This window comes from Musa acuminata, chromosome BXJ3-11, assembly GCF_036884655.1.
Source record: "Musa acuminata AAA Group cultivar baxijiao chromosome BXJ3-11, Cavendish_Baxijiao_AAA, whole genome shotgun sequence".
NCBI lineage: Eukaryota > Viridiplantae > Streptophyta > Magnoliopsida > Zingiberales > Musaceae > Musa > Musa acuminata.
In genome coordinates, this window is record NC_088359.1 from 728576 (window position 1) to 751323 (window position 22748).

A 22748-nucleotide genomic window follows, 5' to 3' on the forward strand; every position below is an offset into this window, starting at 1 on the left:
TCAAAGCAGTATTATGGTATTCTCTGGCTATTGTTGTGTTATCAGGAACTTTTAATAGCTTCCTTTGCTATTTATTTTGTGATTTTATCAAGGTTCTGATTCTAGTTTCCTGGATATGTTTGATGCACAATAGTGTTGCATGTTAAAATATGTCCATAGTGCAATGTGTGGTGATGCAGTAGAGGATTTGGCAAGGCGTAGGCATCAAATGTATGCCATGGATCAAAATGTTAGTGGATATTCTTGTAGGTACCACTCTGATAGCTTCCCATCATGCTACAGATGCAGGCTGCATGCCATGTCATCATGTGTATCTCATTTGCTTTCTATTTAAAAATTTGAATTTTACCTATGCAATATACAGTTGTGTCAAAACTTGGTTACGCTTTGATCAGTGTTAAATGAAATCTATTAATGTAGTAAATTGCATCAAAAGAACTATATGAATGTGGACACAGCTTGGCATGGCTAGACATGGTGCAAAGTTTATACCTACAAAGTTTATACTATACTGTGCATGTGGTCAATCCACACAGGTTTGGTACATCTTACTTTAGTTCTTCGCATACGTGTCTAGATTGCACTATTTTCGTGGCAACTATCGATATTTTAGCTTAGTGGAAAAAATTATATTTATAGGTTGTCATAAGTCAGCACTAGATCATTACTGTATTGGTTATTTTCACCATCTTTATCACCATGATTTAACCTTTTTTTATCAATGTAAGAAAAAGATCAATTATATCAGACCATTAAAATCTAAAAAGATTCCAAGCATTCTAAGAATTTACTAGTGTTATGAATCTGATATTTAATGATATGACAAATTCTTATCAAGGTGAACTTGAGCAAGATGAATGATTGGTTTTGCAGTTCATGCTCTTGCACAATAGAGCAACTATCTCCTCCCAAAGGCATATATCCATGGAGGAAGAATTTAATTACCACTTTCATGATAGAATGCCTGCATGCTTAAGAAATAGGAGCTTAAATAACAACACAAGCAAGATATAATATACTCATTTCCAATTGCCACTAGTTCAGAATTACTTTTGCAAGATGAATTTAGATAAGAAAACAGAATACAAGTGAAGACCTAATATTGGTGGATGGGAAGATTTGAGTTTGCAGTTCAATCTCTTGCAACAGTGGAGCAATAATCTCCCTTCCTAAGACATATATCCATAGAAAATAAATACAAAAACCTATTTCATGATAGAATGCCTACATGTGCAAGATATAAGAGCTTATAGGATAGGTAAAAAAGAAGAAGATACAATGTACTCATAACCAATTGTCACCAATCGAGATTCTCCTTTCGGGAGTAGTTTGAAATTTGAATTGCATGATCCTTTGGGATGACTAATACACTTGTTCATACTTTGGTGCTTCATGAAGGAAAAATGACGAATCATGGTTCGCTTTATCGGTCCATATCGGTATGCCGATCAACCGTCGGTACGGTATGTACTAACATACTGACACATGGTACAGTGGGGTGTACCGATAGATTGGTATGTACCGCTCATACCGATTCCCTATTGGATCAGTATGTACTGCCCGTACCGAGCGGTACATCGTGGTATGATGAACCTTGATTTTAATCATGTAACCTTTGTAACTTGATTGTTGATATTTGAAATTTTAAGTAGAGCTCCAATCCCGAAAGAGAAATGGATCATATGGGTGTCCAAAATTTGCCTTAAGAAGTTGGTAACTTGAGAATATTTCTGAACATCCAACAAATGTCCGAATAGCACCTGTTTTCCACATCTGTCAATATGAGGCAGATGTGTTTTTAAGTATCAGATGTCCAAAGATTCTTAAGTGTTTAGAAATCATCTTGGGACATCACATTAATGGCCATGATTTTGAGTTTTAGAGTTGGCTGTTTGTTGTGTATTGTACTAAATCAGCAAGGCACCATTATGTTAAATGTTAGTTTGTACAAGATGACAAGTAAGGTGGTGGTGAAAATCAAAGCATGTCATTGGCCACCTGGAAGTGGAAGAATTAAGTTTAATGGGGACACATCATAAATGAGAGAATGATAGGTTTTGATATCAATTTCGTGTCATTTTATGACAAAAGAACAAGTTGTTACAGAAAAGACTAATAAACAAATGATCCTTATGTATTAACTTTATGTTCCAGAATACAAACCTTATGAACTTTGACAAGAGTTGTGAATGAGCTGAACATGAACAAAAGATAGCACAATCATGCTTGGTTCAATCAAACAACCGATGTTTGAGCTTGGACTGATGTTGATGTTGTCTGTGAGACAAATTTTGCTCATATTGAGCATGAGCAAACTAGCTCCAGTTTAGCTTGTTTGCCTTCCACTGGTTTTGCTGCTTCATGGTGAGAGGAAGCAGCATCATGAAGGCAGCAACCTTGGGTGCAAGCAAAGACAGTGCATGGAGTTGCAAGAGGGAAACCTTAATATAGCTGAGAGCAGAGTAGGATAGTTCAGATGGCTAGGCAGTGGTGAAGGTGATGCCAACCTTACTCCATGCAGGCCAGAGATGTCCATGGTCCACTTCTGTTATCAGAGTTGATCTATGCAACGGGAAGGGCTGAAGGGGGTGATCAGCTAGTCATCACCCATGTCAACCATCATGGGTGTCTACCGCATGTGGTGCTAGCCGCCAAAGATATGGCTCTCTCAGCCCCAAGTGGAAGACAAAAAAGGAAAACTTTATATCTAGGGTTAGGTGTCACCTAAGGGTTTTATATGGACTGACATTAATAGTACCTGCTATATTTAATGGATAAAAAGAATAATTCTCTCTATATATAAGATTTAGTTCTATGGCTATGCTAATTCAGAATATATATCATATGTGTGTGTTGATTAATTTACAGTCAAGGTGTTTGACTTGATTAAATGAGATCATGTGTGTATTGCTTGGTAAAAAATTTGTGTTGAATGACTGAGCTGTGTTGAATGGGCTTAAAATTGTCTACAAAGGATGGAATATACTGTTATCTGATTTTGTCTCTTGATTCCAATGTTTATATGCCACTAGAAGTTTCTCTTTTGAATTTATTTTTCATGTCATTCTCTAACTAGAAGTAGCATACTCTTGAATTTTAAGAATCTTCTGGTGTTCACTTTTATTTGTTAGATATGACTTTTTGTGTCCAAAACATATGATTAAGCTCTTATATTATATGTGAAAAATGGAATGTTATATGTGAAAAATGGAATATTTTAATTGCTTCATATATCTCTTTCCTGCAAACAATGTGACTACACTTCAAATTTGTTCCAATATAGTGGTTTTCTTTGTTCATAAATACAACTGTTTCCTTCTCTTCAGTAAGCACTAAGCAGTACTTGAAATTGCCTATACTGATTTTAGGAAACTGCTTCAAACGTGTCAGCTCTTGTCCAGATGGTGTTGTCACCTTCAATTAAACCATTCCCTGTTGTTCAAGCAGCAGTGTCATTGATTTCCTTCTCTGAAAATTCTGTAAGTTCAATCTATTCTCTTTTTTTGCTTTACTTTTTTGGGTTCCAAGTTCATGATAATCTTTGTTGTCAGCTTTTTTTTTTCAATTTAGCTTTTAGTATGTATTGTGTTTATTGCAGGCATCAAGTAGGAATGGTTCTGACATGAGTAGAATTATAGTAATGGTGTTTGGGGTCCAATCTATGCTTTATTTTTTTGCTTCAAGTGTTCAGGCTGCACATGATTTTTTGTACATTTTGCTTACTTCAAAAGCACCAAATTAGGAATATTTCAAACATGAGTTTCTCCATCACTTCATCAGTATTGTGATTTCTGTTAGTCTGCTACAGTATCTAGACCCTATTCTCTGACCGCTGACATTGGACCCATATTGTTCTCGCTTTTTTGATTGCTTGTGCTATGATCTATGTTTATTATTTTGTACTCTTGCTCTGTGTATATGGATATATATCTATATCTGTTTCTTCTATCATAGTTATACCATCTTTAGATCATTTTATCAAGGAAAGATTTTTCTCCATGTGTTATGTAGATATCTTACTGTAGGATTTCAGCTTGGGAAATGGAAAGGTTTTTCTTTCAAGCTAGGCAATTAACTGAAAAGAAATAAAAAAAAAAATTACTTCAGATTTTGCCTGAGCCTATTGAAACACCGGAAAATTGAGATTAATTGGTGGGGACAATGTGGCTCTTGCCTCAACCTTTATTATCCTTGCTTAAAGCCTGACACATTTCTTTGATAAGTATAATGTTCTCTAAAATAGAGATAACATGGTCAATTGGCTCAGGTGTACATATTTCTCTCGTATGCTTTAATGATTGCTTATACTGCTATATTAACTCATTACAAGTCTTTTTATGCAATTAGAAAGTCACCTTATGTGTCAGTTTGGATTGCACAAATGTATTTTGCTTTGGTTGACACATCTATCCTGATCTAGCTACATAATTTGTGAAGCTGCAGCTCAAATTGTTCAGCATGTATAAAGAAGATACTTCTTCTATAGCTGTTCTGAACAGTCAAGCTAATCTTTTTTTCCTTGGCAATTATAGGTTTAATCCATTTCCAGCTTACACTTGGAGTTGATATCACGTAAGAGAATTTTTGTTTTTTTTCTTTTTCAGGCCATTCAAGTGGCTGCGACTAGAGCTCTTTCCTCTTTGTGTTTTATAGCATCGAGACTTCAGTCATACACAGTGGAGAATGTCAGCCCTGTTGCAGAAGCTGTTCAGGTTTGTATCATTTCCTCCACAGATTCCTTTACTATTATCTATTTTGAAAGTGAAGATAGCATCTACCTCTTATTTATTATACCTCCCATTCAGATAAAAAAAAAACTGCAGATGGCTGTTTTGTGCATTTTAGATAAGGATCATTATCTATTCTGAAAGTGAAGATAACATCTACCTCTTATTTTTTATACCTCTTTTTCAGATAAAAAATCTGCAGATGGCTGTTTTGTGCATTCTAGATAAGGAAGTGAAGATAGATGAAGATTTGATCATTGCTACATTTGATCTTCTAAGTGCTGTTGCTTATTATCAGGTCAGATATTTTCCCTAAAAATGTTGCATCATCAAATATTAGCATCAACAATTGGACCAACTTTCAGAGTGTTTTTCCAGGCAATTTTTCTTGATTCATTATGCAGGTTTACAGTTTTAAATTAATCTGCTTACATGGTTGGCAAAACAATAGGGTTAGGATCAAGAAACCTACAACTTGGCCATCAAAGATAAAAATTTAGATCCTTTGTATATTTTTGAACTTCAAGTTGGCACATAATATAGTATGTGAGTATTGGTTCTTATTCAAGTTTATTAACAAGTTCTCTTTCACCTTTGAATTTCTTACATATATAGGATCTGTTTTGCTATTAGGCATACATATTCTTTGTAATCGAATGTCATTTCTGCTTATCCTACATAGATCCAACCCTTGATTGTATATGGCGAAATGACACCAGGATATAAAAGGTGCAAACAAACTTCATACTTCATTCCAAACAATTCTTGTTTGTTAGTTGACTTTTCTCCAGTATAGTTTTCATTCTTAGCCCATTGTTTATAAATGGTGTTTGAGCATTTTTAAGATAGTAACATTTTTAAATTAATTTTCTCATATAATGCATGTTTTAAAATACGAGTCCTGTGACACACAATATTAGCTTGGTACTTTTCTGTCATGTCCTTAGCTAAGATTGCCTAATGCGTGCGGCACAAGGGTACCAAAACCTCGTGCACTCCACAAAGGACCTACACAATGAAGACAAGGTTAGAAAGGCAAACGTGCAGGTAAATTGTCACCGTTGTGTCACGGACAAACTTCTAAACAAGGTGTTTGATGTAATGCTTATGTATGTCCGTGTCTTTTGGCATGTTCATGCCTTGTACAGAATGTAAAGGGGCGGCCGAAGGCTTAATAGTCCCATTTTAGTTGGGTTGGTGGCCTCTTTAGGCTTGTAAATAAAGGTTGTGTCATGTGGACACGCTCGAGAGCTTTTCGGTCTGTAATGGACCATTTTACCCTTTGTTGTGCCACTGTTCAGAGCTTGTAATAGTCTGTTTGTAATTTGCATTGTCTATGAAGTGTTTTTCGGAGATGTTTGCTTGTGGATCCCGTTGGAGGCGTTCTCTCTAACCCGTTCTCTCTTTTGGTGGTCCTAAGGGACAATGGGAGGCTTCGGGGAGGCTGACCTTTGCGGACGGACGCGCGAGGGTGCCGCACGACTTAGGCAAATCCAGCTAGGTCGTGACACTATGGTATCAGAGCGGGACAAGCACTCATAGAAACACTTGACATGCAAACGTGGGGGACCTAGTGGGGCTGCATGGAGGGCAGTCAGCACACGCGCGACCGTTTGAGGGAAAACGGGCATGGAGATGTAGGGAAAAGAGTCGCTCAGAGGAGCGGGCATCTGACATTGGCATTCAGAGGAATGGCCAACCCTTCGCGCAAGAGGCACCACGAGAACAGGCAAGCTTGGAAGAATGCGGAGCGCACAAAGGTTGGGATGGCTGAGTTTGAGCTACGGCTCAACGTTGACAACTTTACTTGATGGTGCTCAAGGCAAGCGAGGCGCTTGGCAAAGGACGAGACCATGCAAAGTGGAATGAGTTGCTCAGCGACCGAAAGAGTTGTGCAAAGCTCACAGAGGTGAGGGGAATTGCTAACTCGAAGAATTCGGTACTCATGCATGGGCTTGTATGCGGACGATGGATTGTTCGTGGCCATCCCAAGGCGACCGAGACTCGGCGCTATGGAGCATTGAAACTTTCTCTTCGGCATGCGAAGGATACGTCCGGAGGAGGCTGAAGTGTGCAACGAGTTCAGCATGTTGCTAGGCCTTGAGGGGTGCAGTGGTGGCTGTATTGACGTGGAGGCGCAATCTAGCAAGTGCGTTTGCAGGAGGCAGAACAACGCACAGTTTATTCAGCAGATCGGAGTAGTCCAAGGGGATGGTGGTCTCCGAAACGAAGAGAGATGTTGCTCCAATGGGACAGTTATCCAGGAGGGATAAGTCTCGGCTCTCCAGAGGGAGAATCATGTGAGATGGACTTCATATGTTGAGGAGGAGTACCTCACAAACAACAACTCCACGAAGCTCAATGGACCGAGCAAGCAGCGAGGAGTTGTCACATGATCTCGCTCGAGAGAATGCATGGGTGGATGCATTGCGAGATCAAGTGGGGGAGCGACCTGAAGCAACTTAAATGAAGGCACACTTAGAGTCGATATGGAGATCGGACTCAAGGGAGGGCTGACCCGTGGAATGGTGGGCGCGAGGGCCACCATCGACTCAATGCAAAAACGAGGAGCGGAGCAACTTGGGTGTAACTTGGCGAAGTACCCAAGCCGCATGAAGGGAGCCAGCAGAGAAGTTGGAACATGGAGCAGAAGCACAGTGCTTTCCTTAGACAGAGGTCAAAGACATGAACTCTTGCAGAGGCAAGAGTAGGATCATGTTGTTCCATGGGTCCTTCGTTCTGACGGAGCGGACTCATCTTGCATGGTGCCAAAGACGAAGGGAGCTTTTGGGCACATGCACCTTATCTCGGAGGAGCATTTGATGGAGGAACTAAGGCGACTCAATTTGCGGAGGCGAAGTTGGGTTCAGAAGGCCTTAGCACGGGGCAAGAGGACGTAGAGGCAGGTACTCTTGAAGAATATGCCACAGTGTTGCCATTCGAGTTGCTATGAAGGAAGCGGTGTGCAGCAGAGATTGTGCTGGTAGGGGCAGAGGCCCAGGATCCAGACAATGGTGCACAAATTACAGTGAAGTCGGTGGACTTCGGGAGCTACTAGGCGACGGACTATCCTAGAGCGGTGCTTCATCTAGGTGTGACCCAAGAGTGGGTGGATGAAGGTCGATTGCCAAAGGAGCGAACAAAATCGAAGGTGGAGGAGACCCTGCGATGTATTGGCAGAGGCCACACATGGAGGGTTCAAAATTTGAGTTTATTCCACAAGGATCAGAATGCAATGGAGATGTCACCAGGAGGCGACATGGTGCAGCGGATCGTGGTGGAACAGTTCGTGGCAATGCGACACACACGACATAGTCCCGTGAGGGATGAGATCATATGGAGGTATGATCGGGAGCTACTGGGAGCTCCGCTTTGGTGAACAACACGACGGCAAGAAGGGCTATGGATTCAAGGAGTGAAGGCCATGGTACCGCAGAGGCGGGTCTTCCGGGCGTGCATCGAATTTTGCATCGGATGAAAACCTTGGTCATCAGCATATGGGGGCTGGGTTCCACCAAGGGAAAAGTTCGAATGCAAGTACCAGTGAGTCCCATGGGAGGGACTTGATCATGCAGAGGTATGATCGAAGCAGCTGGAGAGTTGGACTGCTCCAGAGCTCATATTCGCTTAAGGGAGCCCGACAAGTCAGAGGACAAGGTCGAGTAAGCGAACGTTGCTACCAAGGAAGCTAAGGAGAACAGAATTGGTGCAAACCCTACAACGCGATGGCAGAGGCCATGCATGGGAGTTGCAGTCTGTCTTTCCATCGACCAAACAGACTGCTTGGAGAACACAGAGGTGTTGAAGCAGGGGGTCGAAAGGGGCGAGGAAGCGACGACGAGTCCAGAGGGACTTAGCTACCCAAAATCAAGCATCAGTTAGAATGGAGGTGGACTCAGAGGAGTGCCACGGAGACATATCTACTGATCATGAAGAAAAGGGATGCAGATGCGAGGCGACGGATAGTAGGGCCATGGGCATGGCAGCGCCATGGTACCGCAGAGGCGGGACTTCCGTCAAAGTCATTGATCCCTTGCTCTCACGGAGGGAGAGCGCTTGGTCGTGAAAGGGGCCGAGGAGGTGGAGCATGCAGAGGCAATCTCCAAGTACTGAGACAAGGCTGAAGGGCAGAGGCCAAGAAACTTCGTAAGACCGGTGTCAACAAGGTTCTCATCAAGATAGCCGTAAGTGAAGGACTTCGGGTCATGCAAGAGTGCACGACCAAGGAACGAAGCAAGCAGTACGTGGTGCTGTACCTTTGCTACTCAATGGAGTAGGCGGCAGGGTTGATGGAGAAGACGGTACAATCCCAGAGGCGACCTCATCTATCAGAGAATTACTCCAAGTTGGGGTGAAAACTTCCTGCATTCCAGAAGTTCAATGGCATTGAGAAGGTGAATCACAGTAGCTAACTCAACGCAAGGAGTGCAAACACTTCAAGTGCTTCAGAAGTGTGAGCAAAGAGCAGGCGAAGGCCAGTAACCAGCTCGATGCATGAAGTACAACCTCGAGGAGGCGGGCGAAGTCAAGTAACCTTTGCCTTCTCAACTCTTAAGAGAATGGGCGAAACCGAGTACCCCAGTTCTCTTATCTATCCAGCAGAGGAGCTCTGCACAAGTTCAAAGACCCTTCGAAGATAATGGAAGACAATAGTTGTCAAATCCTCACCAACGGTGATTAGTGCTACTGAGAGTAGATTGTCCGCTTCATTTCCCAACGAAATGCCAATCGAAAGCGGAAGTGATGCGAACCTACTTGGATGTGACAACTAACTGAAAGAAGAGTCAATGAGCAGATTTTGTGGAGGAAGGACCCAAAACTTCAGAAGTTTGCGAGGCGATGCTCGTTAAAGCTCCAACAAGCATCCACCCAGTTCAAGCAGCATGTGAAAATTTTGAGAAACTGGCGCAGTAAGAATGGTCTTTTCCTTCATTTTGTGGATCCGCAGGAATCAACGAGGATCAACACAACTCAGCCAACCCCACACCAGAGTCAGAGTCATTGGCGAGTTGAAGCAGCATGGCGGATCAAAGGTTCGACTACTCAAAAACAGCAGCGGAGAGCAGCTGGGAGCCAAGAGGCGCATTGCAGCTAGAGCAGAAGATTGAAGACTCAGCAAAGGTGAAGAGTTGCAGTGTTCACAAAGGCTTCGACGAGGACGTCGAAGGGATAAGTGGGGGAGAATGTCACGGACAAACTTCTAAACAAGGTGTTTGATGTAATGCTTATGTATGTCCGTGTCTTTTGGCATGTTCATGCCTTGTACAGAATGTAAAGGGGCGGCCGAAGGCTTAATAGTCCCATTTTAGTTGGGTTGGTGGCCTCTTTAGGCTTGTAAATAAAGGTTGTGTCATGTGGACACGCTCGAGAGCTTTTCGGTCTGTAATGGACCATTTTACCCTTTGTTGTGCCACTGTTCAGAGCTTGTAATAGTCTGTTTGTAATTTGCATTGTCTATGAAGTGTTTTTCGGAGATGTTTGCTTGTGGATCCCGTTGGAGGCGTTCTCTCTAACCCGTTCTCTCTTTTGGTGGTCCTAAGGGACAATGGGAGGCTTCGGGGAGGCTGACCTTTGCGGACGGACGCGCGAGGGTGCCGCACGACTTAGGCAAATCCAGCTAGGTCGTGACAGTTGTGCATGAAAAGGACAAGATACCGGGATACAAAGTAACACAAAACAACTAGCTTTTATTAGGCTCAAAAGGGTCTTGAAAACAGGCTAAACACACACACAATGGGGGCTCCGAAGGTAGATACAGGTCTAATGTTCACATAGCACCTTCGTCGAATAGAAAATGAGCACACTAAAGATGATGCATCACCTCTCAAACATATACCCAAAGCACCGTCCACTCGGGTGCTACCCAGGGGGTTCCAAGGTGTTAAGACAGCTGGCATTTCACACCGCTAGTCCGTTAGTTAGAAATCAGCTCGTGGCACATGAGAATGGTGCTGTTTTGGGCCATTTTGTGCAGTGTTGCACAACTAGAAATGTTTGAGTTTTACATGACCGAACACAAAACAAAAACACTGGCAACAAACAAAAATGGGGCTGACAATAGTGTTTTCTGCCCCGTAAAAGCTGTCCTAAAGAAAAAAAACAAAAACATGAAGAATACAACAAAAAACCAGAATTGAAAACCGCCATGGACAAGCATCGAACACCTTGTCTGCATTGCTCAATGACATTATTCGGTACATCAATTTTTTATGAATTTTAAGTGATTCCGAGCAGTATGTCAATACCATAGCTGTCCTACAGATTTTTGAGATCTGTAGTGGACTGGTGTTTAAAACTTTGGTCATAATGTAAGGATTATGTTTTTAGTACGAAAACCATACAAGCTGTTGTCTGGTAATGGTATTTTCTAAGATAAAAAAAAGAAAAAGATGGAGAGAAAATACAAAACGGCCTTGACTTTGGTCGTATATCCTTTTCTTTTGTGGTGATTACCTGTGATATGGTTTAAATAATTGGAGGACTTGTGGTTGTTTTGAGTCTTTTGACCAAGCTAGACTTAGCTTATATAAGCTGATATGGAATTGGTTCGCTTTAGTTGGGTTGGTCAAAACTAGTTTGACCAGGCATGTATTTATTAAACCCAGTACAGTTGGAGGCATGGATATTGATCCAGTTGTGTATCAACTTCTGAATATAGCCCGTTTGCATCATTTGTGAACTTCTGAAATAGTGCTGAAGCATTTGAAACCCTATTGAATCCTTAATACTTTTTTGAAACTGCCCTTTGATATTTCCCTTCTCCTAGAATTAATTGGTGCTGGAAAACCATCAGCTTGGGATGCATCATTGAATTTGGCAGGTGTACCCAATGCACGAGCTCTCGCCAATGTGGGTCTTGGGATGCATCATTCTAAATATAGAGCTGTTTCCATGAGTTGAACCCTAGTCTCTCATGTTGTAAGACAGGAGCAATCTCACCCTTGTACCTAGGTCTGCCCTCTGAAAAGTAATATTCCATTGTCAGTATTTGAACACAGGTCGCCTGGGTGAAAGCCAAGCATCCTAAGTGGACTGGATGACAATGGAATCTTTATCATTCGATTTGGCGTGAGACTTAAATCTTGGATTCTTGTCAAGACTGCCAATTTTGTGCCTTGTTCACTTGCCAAAGTGGGATTTTTGTTGGAAACATTTCTTTTTAGCTGATAATGAAATCCCTAGGCGAAAGTCCATGTCATTGTTATCTAGCGGATCTAGTGCACAAGGCTCCCACCAATGCGGGTTATGGGAAGTATCTATGTTTGCAGCTTTAAACCTATATGTAAATAGGTTGTTTCTATGACAAAGATACACTTTGATAGTGATGATACTGATGATGAGGAGTACTGATTTGGTAGGGCCAGTGGCACGGATGCAGGGGGGATCATGACAATAAGCGACACTGCAGGTGACAACAGACAATGAAAGGGGTCACACGAGAGTGTATTGTAATGCCCTTGCCCTATGTAGATTGCCTAAAGCTGGTACATACAGGTTCAGATGTAATTGGATTCCTTGATGGGTTAATGTTGTCATAGGGGATTGTCACATATTGCTATCATGGTGCAGATACTTGATGTCACTTTTTTGTCACATAGCATGCTGCTATATTTTTGACATGCCTTCGTGCTCGAAAATTTTGGAAAATTATTATGTAGCTCATAAGGAGTTTCTGAATCATGTCTCGAGTCTCGGTTGATCTCTTCTTGGGTTGATTGAATGCATTAGGATCAACTTGTCTTGATCTAAATCTTATTCCAAGTTCTGATTTGGGACCAAATTAGTAGTTCTAGACCTAAATTTTAAACCCATTGATATGGATTAACTGAAACCATAGAAACCTATCTCAAGCTGATGGAGAATCATCTAGGTTTATTTAGGATTTTAGGAGAATTTATTTTAGACAAAGAAATCAATAAAAAGGCATCAATTAATTGGCCTAGAAGCACTAAGAGTTGTGTGAAAAAATGAAGAGTGTTTTGGGTTTTCTAGGTGTTAACCTTGGGACTCTACTTTTGTATTAAGTGCATTTTTTTTTCTTCTCAGTTGTGATAAATTTTTTTAAGGTTATTTAGGTCTCGTAGAAGTCACATTTTGAGTTTTTAAAAGATATGCAAATTCTCTAGGAGGTTGCTTTTGGGAATTATTGTCTTCATTGATTATATTAAGGCTTCTAAGCCCCTATAAATAGTGGAACTTATCAATGGATGAAATACTTCAGATTTGAATAAAAAAAACTTACATCTTCCCTCTTTTAGTTTCTTACTCTCCTCTCTAATCTCACTCCTCTCTTTCTCTCTCTCCTCATTTCTTTTCCATTCTACATCACAAGCCCTTCAAAATTTTCAATAAAATATATATTTTGTTGTTCTTTATGGAAATTCACTATCTTGATTTGGATTGATCAAAACCATCAAAACTTGAACCATAGTGTTAAAATTATTAAAAGTATATTGCAACTACTAAGATTTTGTCAAAAATATATGAACTACATAAACTCTCCTTTTGAGCATCAAACTGAAGTGGAAACCAAGAGTGGATAGCTTGGTTTGATAAAATTTTGGCTGTGGAATAGATGATTTATATGAAACATCTATAATTCTGGATTTGTGAAGTTAAAAGAGTATCATAAATCCTCGTTGAGTCTGAAAGTCGAAAGCTGTTTCCTGAAGTTCAAGGTGCAAGTGCCAACATGGAGAATAAATTCAAGGCGACAATATGATTCAGTGACGATGAGTTCTGAAGTCAGAGTTTCATTCTTGACAACTGAACCTGTTGCGGCAAATAGAAATTGTAATTTGTACTTTGTAGGACATTTTTTGGAGTAACATAATGGGATGGTAATCAGATGACATAATGACTTTCATCCTTCTTCTCTTTCATGTTTCATGTGATGTTAGGAGAAATATAACAATTAAATTTGCACAATATCTGATAAATTTGTGTGTTTTTTTTTTAATTTTTTGTCTACATTTCTGCAATTAAATTGATCCACTTGCTCTTTCTGTGTCCACTTCTCTGCAATACTCTTCTAATGCACTTATTTAATTTCTTTATGAGATTTGTTCTTTGCACTTAAATTTGCTTCATTTCAGCCCGCTCTCCTCAGTTCTCTGATATTTTCTGAGGAAAAAGAGGAGGTATCATTGGATGTCACCAGTGATTCAGTGAAGCAACTTGCTGCTGTTCCTGTTGCAGAAAATTTGGGTTCATATAGTGCTACTAGTCCAATTGAAGCTATTCGAAACTATGTAGAGAGTTCAGAGATTCTTTTCGACAGGTAACTTGTCATACCTTTTTTTTAATGATAGATCATATCTACTCTTAATTTTACTTTTTAAATTTCCTTTAATCGTTCAATAAAAGTTAAATCTGCTTTTTTATCTTAATTGGGGAGGTTGCTTAAAATTTTAGCTTCTCAAAGAAACATAAAACTTTTTTTTTGGTGGAAAATTTATCCTTATAAACTTGTTAGTTGGATCTAATATGTAATTTTTCTTATCGTTGCATTTCTAGTGTTTCTTAGTTTGACCAGGGAATCCTTGATGAAGCTCATAGGTTGTAAAGGATCTGTGCAACCCCAAATAGTTGGGTACCTATGGCTTCTTGTTAACATGTTGCTGTTGTGTTATCTTTATGGTGTTTGAGTAATTTTTGATGGCCTTATACCGGGTTGGATTATCCGATAAAAGAAACTTTTTTAAATTATATGCTGTTCTTTCATTAATGCACTTGCTTGTCCTATACAGTTCTACTGCACTCTATCATGCACCAATAGTTTGATTATCTTGATAGGAATTCTGCCTTTGCATAAATTTCACTCTATTTGTGATCATCGTTCAATTTTCTGTTCAATAAATTTTTTGATCCTATATATTATTTATTGGTGCAATGGATAGCATTACTAACATGGTGACACTTCCATATGTTGCAGTGCACCTCATTTATTGTTGAGTATCCTTAATTTTTTGAAGGCTTTATGGGAAGGGGGTATCCAATTTTCAAATATATTAGGGAAGATTAGGGTTTCTAAAAAATTCTGGGAACGCTTGTCATCATTTCTCTCTCCAACTCATGTTATGAATGGTCTGCTGAAGAAAAGTTTCAACAATTCGAAGACTCAGTGCTTATCATTAAGGTACTCTCCATTATGTCATATCAGAAAACTTTTCCATAGCAACAAATTACTTGTACTAGTCACTGCAACTAAATAGATTTTTCATTATCCTAACCCTAAAAAATCTAGTAGTTTTTCCATCACAGTAAGAGTTGGTGCTTCTTTGTAGGTACCAGTGCCTGGGTAATGTTCTAGGGATCATGGCACATGAACTCTTTTTTCTGGAAAAAATAATGCAATGTGAAAAACCTGAGAAGGTGACTTGTACAAGTACGGTTAATGCAACATCAAGACATGCAAATGTACTGTATGCACAAGAGATTCTGTCCACCTGGTTTGTTGATAGCTCTTTTCTGGAAAACTTGATCAAGTCTTTCTCTGACATTGAATATGACAAAGAGGTTGTCTTTCGTGCGAAGGTGAATTACTAGTCATTTAAATCCTTTTTTTTTAATTTGTTGGTTTCTTATTCTTTTCCTTAATTATTACTCTATCTTGACTGATATTTGTCTACATTTTATATTGCTCTTTTATTTGGCAAAAGCCTCTCATGTTTGCTGTTAAGGTTTTAGAGGACAAGGAGAATCAGGCTGCTTGTTGATGTCTACATCAATTGGTAATGTCTAAGATGGAAAATGGTTTAAATTAATTGACTTTTTAACACTCTTAATAATGATGTTGGTGGTTTCAGATTTTATTTAATTTCACAAATAACTGAACTTGTGAGGCATGGTTGAGACTTGAGAGTCTTCAGACTGTGGAATTAAACCACTGCAGCATTTGAAATAGATGATTACCAAGATGCTTTAGTGCTGTTTTGTCATATCAGTGGAGCCTGTCACACACACCTTATAAGGAAAGTTATTTTTTCATCAACTATATTAAATATTTATACACATTATTAAAATGTCCAAACATGATTGTATATCGAGATTCAATCTGAAACCTAATAGTGCCTTTTGCTTCTTGGGATATGACATGTAGTCAGTTTTCTAGAAATTCAGCATTGATGGACCTACTTTGCATTACCAGCATATGCTATTTAGAGATAAGAGATTTGACCTGGGTCTAATAATTGTTTCTTTCTAGTAGCTCGAACTGTCAAGGAATGCTGCACCAAGCTGCTGCTTATAAAAGTGGTCTTGGTGTTTACTATTACTTTTCTCTTTTTTAAATGAATAAATTTTAATATCTTCCAAAATAACTTTATTTTCTGATACGCAAAATCCTACTATTCTCTGTTGTCCTATGAACAAACAACCTTTTCCTAGCTAGTTTGCTTCATGGTTCGTCTTACCGGTCCGTACCAGTATACCGTTCAACTGTCGGTACGATATATACCAAGCTGTACCAACGAACGATACATGGGGGGCGAACCAATGTACCACTCGTATCGGTCCCCTATTGGACCGGTATGTATTGCCCATATCGAGCAGTACACCATGGTATGGCGAATCTTGGTTTGCTTATCAAAGTATTATTTTTTTCTCTAGGTGTTCTTTTTTCTGTTGACTCTTTTGTGTATATTAGCCCAATAATCACTATTTGATCCTTGCTACTTTAGACAGCTATCATACAATTAGTTTGATTGTATTTCAAGTGATCTGTTCTACATTGTTTGTGTTTCCTTCTTTAAAGATTATTTTTTCTGTAGGTAGCTGTTTGTGTATGCATAATACATTTGATAGCTAAGTTAACTACTGGTAATGCTGGGAGCTTGTCCGTGTCTTTGGTTAAGAAGATCCATGAAATCTACAACATGGTTAGTCTTCACATAATCATTTACCTTCACTAAATGATTTAGCATTTTTCTATTTGTATAATCAGAATCTTGTCATGAATTTATTTCCTTAGTTTTAGTCCTTAATATTATTCTTATCTATGCAGTTAATAGCACATTCTGCATTTTCTACCCTGTTGTCACTATATTCATTGCGTGGCTATAGGTATGCTTCTGAACTTAGTTTTTGAAGTCTATAATGCTTATTATTCCCACAATCATGTAGCTCATAACCTTATGCAAGTCACACTTGGGAATTCTAGAAGGTTCACAAAGAGTAAAATGTACAGTAGAGAGTAGAAAGTGAGACTATTCTTGCCACTTGCCATGGAATTTATTATAGAGCACACTTCAAATAACAAACTTCCTAAAGATTTTGATTTTTAATCTACAAAATATTCAAGAAAAGGTGGTGCTGTTATATCTAAACCAAAGAACCTAAATATATTGCCAAATAAATTGAGTGAGCTTTATTGACATTAAGTTTTCTTGCGTCAGTTATTGCCAGAGCGAAATTGTGTGCCACTAAATGAGCATTTCCACATGCTGCATATTTGAGCATATACCTCTAAATGTATTATTTATTTTCACTAATCCTTCACCGTTACATGTCAAGGCTTGAGGAAACATGCACAATATGCTGGTATTGTCTATGCCAATCTCCTAATTCTTGTGATCCATATGGGGAAGGACTTGTTGATTGCGATCCTTCCTCCGAGCGGATTTATGTCATGTGGAGGAGTTGTAAAAATCATCATAGAAAGTTGAAATCCAAAAAGGGAAATCGATTGAAAACAATGCTCGGACTTCGTGATAAGAATTTTGCTTTAAAACAAATAGTAAAACATGAAACTGATTGAAAAAGACTTGGTGAGCAACAATGGTCAGACTTCTCTCACACATGCGCGGATTGCTTGCGGCAGTAGCTTGCTACCAATTTATCAGTTTTCTCCTCAATCGCAAGGACCTCCTCCTAAGGTTGCAGTTGGAACCAACAACTGTTTGGTAGCTGTGGCTTCTGGGTTGGAGGAATAGGAAGACAAAGTTGCTGCTGGAAGATGAAGCTGCTTCTGGTTATTTCTCTGCTGCAGATTGCTGCCATAGGTTGTTGACAACAGAAGATGGTGCAAATTGCTTGGCGGAAACAGATAGCATCTCGATCCCAAAGTTAGGGGTTCCCAAGGATGACTTGATAGATGTCAAGTGGCACCACTTCATACGTCACCTTGTCGATGTATTGACTGGTGATTGCAAAGTGAATCTCGCATTAGCAATTAATCTTCATCTCCACATCCTCTTGGAGCCAACCCAAAAGATATAGGTGTTGTTGGGTGTCCTGTTTAGGTCGAGCCTATGGACTAGGCTCATTGAGATGAGGTTTCTTTGCCAACTGGTACCGTGGATAATGCCAACGACCTTTTGTCTCACCTGGATTTCAGTGCGAAGAGTTCTTCTCGAACATCTGGACCAGGGGACGGAGTCGAATCTTTAACCTTTGGCCTTTTCATCAGCAATAAACTCGGATCCGCATGATCAACCAACACAAGTTCGATGGAATCATCACCAATGGTTGCAAGTCGTTGTCCATCAACTTTGATTGTTCTTTCACTGTTTGCCAACGGTTGCAGTCGTTGTTCGTAGACTTTGATCATTCTTCCACTTTTTAGGGAAGAGTTCAAGGTGTACCTTGCAATACTCCTTTCTCACGTGCCTAGTAGTTTCACAATAATCTTTTTGAGGTTGAAGAGTTGTTGTCCTTTGAGTCTTCTCCTTGATTCTTGGCCTTAGAGTTAATTTCCTAGGTTTCCTCCATGGTCTTTGCCACCATGAGTTCGGTTTTTTCTCTCGATTGCCATTGCCATCTTACTTGCTCTCGAGATATCCTGAACCTTGAAGAGGCTTAGTTCGGCTCCAATCTAGACATGTAGTCCCCATGTGTTCTTTATGATAGTTTAGTAGTTGAGGGAAATCCCGAGTGACACTGCTTATCATCAGAACTCGGTGGTGTCGTCTTGCATCGTTTGATCTCGCCCTTGGTGCAAGCTATGCCATCTTTTCCACCGATCTTCGTCATAGAATCAGAGGTATGCATTACACCATGCTAGAGGCTGGCCGGTCAACAACTTGAGTTGCGGGAGTGCCACTTTGTCCTCGCTACTATACCCATAGAGAGTAAAAGAGTTATCAAGTTGATCAAGCCATGCATCTAATACCATGGCATTGATGGAGCCATCATAGGAGGGTACGTCAATCTGGGCCTCGACTCAGAAGGGTTGAAGCCTCGCTTGTGCCATCAATTTCGTAGCATCATCATTGTTGTCGTCATGGTGCGTTTTTGACAAACTGGTTTCAGACTTAAACGAAGATGGCTCTTTATCCTTCGCTGCTATGCGCTTGTCTCCATCGTCTTTCACTGTCGGGTTAGCTTGGGATCAAATCCAATCCAACACGCCATCCATCTTTTGCGCAAACATTGCGACTTGGGCAGCAAGGTCCGCTGATGCTGCTGGATTGCTTGCTGCCATCATGATGTCGTCTCTTTCTTCATTGAGCAGGGTTGAAACTCCAACTCCTTTAGTTCTTGTGATCTTTCCTTTGAGCAGATTTACATCTTGTGGAGGAGTTGCGAGGATTGCTGCAGAAAATTGAAATCCAAAAAGGGAAATCGATCTCCTTTGCTTTGAACAAAAAGTACTGAGGCACACAACTGATTGAAAGACTTCGTGGGGGACAACGCTCGAACTTTGTGCGCACTAGCACAGATTGTTTGTGGCAGTAGCTTGCTGCTGTCTTCTTGGTTTTCTCCTCCTTTCTTCTCAGCCACAAGGATCTTTGACTGAGGTTGCGGTTCGAGGCAACGGCTGCTGGGGTAGCTGCGGCTGCTGGGTTGAAGGAAGAAGAGGAAGACAGTTGCTGTTGGAAGACAAGGTTGTTACCGGTTGTTTATCAGCTGCAGGTTGTTGACAGAAGATGAAGCTGCAGCTTGTTGCTGACTTCTTCTCTTCTTCTCTCTCTCAGTTAGAGTTCTATGGCTGGCTGGACTTAGGCAGAGGGTTGCTGCTATGGATTCGATGAAGAAGGGTGGTCAGCTGCTGCTGGAAGAAGAACTGCAGCACCTCTTCCTTTCCTCTTCTCTTGGCTAGAATTCTTGTATGGCTGGCTGGATGTAGAAGAGGCTCTTGTTTCTGATGATTGAAAGGGTTGCACATCCCTTGTTTTATAGTTTGGGGTGTGGGTTAGTGTCCTAAGTGTTTTAGGACTCCTCTAGGGCTGGCTGCCCCTTGCTTCCCACTCTCAATTGGGTGTCAACTCCTCTCCCGATCCAAGTCCAACTTGTATTGTGTCTTGCTGCAACTTGGCGCTGGTCGAACCTGGCTTTGGAGCTTCATATTGAGCTCGAGTTGGGTTTGACCAGATTTTCATTGTATTAGAGTTTGACTCAAACTTCCAGTTGAGCTGAATTGGACTTCAACTCGAACTTGAGTTGGGCTGAACTTGAGTGAGTCTTGAGCTACATTGGATTGGAGCCTTGAGCTCAGGTTTGAGCTTGCGTTTGGTTCGATCAGATTGGGATCAATTTGGAGTTTGGTTCGAACTCTGGTTGATCCGGATTGGAGTTCAACTTGAACTTGGTTTGACCATCCCTGATCATCTTGTCATGTTATCACTTACCCTCCAACTACTGTGGCCAGTTTGGAGTGTTCAAACGACTCCTCTACTTGAATATGAGGACATAATAGCTTTGAATCGTTTGACTTGTTAAAGAAATTACAAATTGTTGATGATGAACGATAGTTTTACAACAATCATTATAATGACCCCAAATTCATGTTATTCAGGTTATAGGATATTACCTACATTATGTTATCAGTGCATTACTTAGGCAATTTTGTTATGTAAGACAATTGAATTTTTCTTACATGCTGTAATTCTTCTTTCTACTGCAAATCCATTCATGTTCTATATTGTTACTCAAGTTTGCCACCATGTGTGCAGTGAGGAGAAGGAACTTACAAGTCTTATAATTAGTGATCTTTATTACCATCTACAAGGAAGGCTGGAGGGTCGGGAGATTCCATCCGGTCCATTTCAGGAGCTCTCAAGTTTCCTGCTTAGTTTGGGAACATTTGAGTGTAATGATGAGAAATATGAGAGGATTTTTTTTCTTCACCTTGAAAATATCAGCATGTTTGACATAAAAAAGGTACAGGAGGAGATTGGAGTAGAGCTGTGGGATCTTTCTGATTGGACGACATCTAAAGAAGTTGCTGAAAGCATGTTCATGCACATGCATTCTGCAAATTCGTCTTTGACCATTGCAAGCTCCAAACATTTTGCTTTAGAAGCTCTTGTATCTGTCATAGCTGTGTACAAGGGAAATGTAAGTTATCCTGAATATTTTGACTCATTTCAATTTTCATATAGGCCAGAGGAAATTCTCTTTTGTTCTTTTCTAATCACTGTTTATTTTGTCTGTTTGTTTTGAATGTACCACAGATGAACAATACAAAAGAATCATTCTTACATGGTAGAGATATCTCAGAGTCAGTTGTTGAATCAGGCATTCGACATCTTTGCAGTTGTTTGCAGCACGTGGCAGATATGCTAGTTCATGAACAAAATATGCCTGAGGGTTTTCTAAGAGTTTTTATAACCCAACAAGAGTTGTTGCTCATTCTTTCAGTTATCTTATTCAAACATAATTCACATAGAACTAACAAGATACGGTTCCTTCCTCTTTCTATACTTGTAACTAAATCAACTGGCTCAATCATCAAAGTTTGTGCTGATGTCAGACCAATAACTCCTCTCCTGAGAAAAGCAGTTAAACTTGTGCTGACATTGCTCTTGACATCACTTGAATTCAGTAACAATATGTCACATGCAGAAAATAAGTCTGATTTTGAAGTCAAGCTGTTAGCTGATGCATCGTTCATAAGTATTGGACTTCTACCAGTTCTTTGCAAGTACACACAAGATGCTGAATACTCTAATCTTTCTGTGGCAACAATGGATTTAATTATGAAAGCTTTAAATCCTGATACTTGGTTGCCAATTATAAGGAAGCATTTGCCGCTCCAGCATATTCTCCAAAATATCCAGGAGAGAGAAGCTCTAGCTTCTGCTCCTGTGATTTTTAATTTCTTGTTGACTTTGGGACGTACAAAAGGTGGAGCTGAGATGCTTTCTTCTTGTAAGTTTTTGTCTTCAACTATGGTTCTCTTAAGCAAGTTACATGATGGTAGGCCTTTCTCAAATAATCTGGATCAAAGTGAGATTACCACCATTTATGATGAAAAGCATGTGCATATTTGGGTTACCAGTTTGGCTATTATCATCTCCCTGATACAATCTTTAGGTGATGACATCTCTTATATGGATATTATGGTCAGTGCTCTGCGCTATTTCTTTTCTGAGAAGCCTTATATGCTCTCATTTTATTTTTCTGCACTGAATCGTCTTGCCAATGATCATAGCATGAAGAGAGCACAAACTCATAAATTTCAGATATCTCTCACAGCTCTTAAACTTATGGAAAACAGCCTCATGCTTTTATGTGTGCTTGCAAGATATCAAGCCTCATGGATTAAAGGCATGAAAGAAATGGATTCTGAGCTAAGAGAGACTATCATTCATGTTTTGGCATTTACAAGCAGGGGGGCTCAGCGCGTTGGGGATTCATCAGGTAGGTCCTTGACTCTTTATTGCCAACCAACTACCAAAGAAGAGGTTGAGCTTAATAGAAGGCCATCATTCATTAGGAGTCGACATGGATGGTTTACTCTCTCCACTGCTGGTTTTCTCACTAAAACTACATCTTCTGATTCCTTAAGCACAACTTTGTCTGTGGTGATCAGAGATGAGGAAAATGATAATGCTGATTTGGATTACCGGTCTCATTTCTCTGACACAATTGCTATACATATTTATCGGATAGTTTTTCTTCTTCTACAATTCTTGTGCATGCAAGCTAAAGCAGCCGTGAAGAGGGCAGATGAAGTGGAGTTTGTGGATCTTGCATATTTTCCTGAGCTTCCTTCACCTGAAATTCTGCATGGCTTACAGGTAAAACAAGTTCCTTATCTATTTGGTGGTGTAGAATATCATCCAAGTACTTAAAAAG

The 22748-nt window shown here is 40.0% G+C and overlaps 1 protein-coding gene across 2 annotated transcripts in view; it reads left to right on the forward strand.

Annotated features, from left to right (window-relative positions):
• Positions 1-22748, forward strand: part of LOC135653207 (uncharacterized) — a 45672-nt gene that overhangs the window by 21831 nt on the left and 1093 nt on the right. For both annotated transcript variants that reach the window (XM_065174884.1, XM_065174885.1), the window contains exons 22-31: positions 3369-3479; positions 4605-4712; positions 4915-5025; positions 13823-14007; positions 14662-14865; positions 15014-15263; positions 16499-16606; positions 16732-16790; positions 20621-21005; positions 21122-22690. In XM_065174884.1, the coding sequence (XP_065030956.1) occupies positions 3369-3479; positions 4605-4712; positions 4915-5025; positions 13823-14007; positions 14662-14865; positions 15014-15263; positions 16499-16606; positions 16732-16790; positions 20621-21005; positions 21122-22690 (3090 nt within the window). The remainder of the gene's footprint in view (positions 1-3368; positions 3480-4604; positions 4713-4914; positions 5026-13822; positions 14008-14661; positions 14866-15013; positions 15264-16498; positions 16607-16731; positions 16791-20620; positions 21006-21121; positions 22691-22748) is intronic.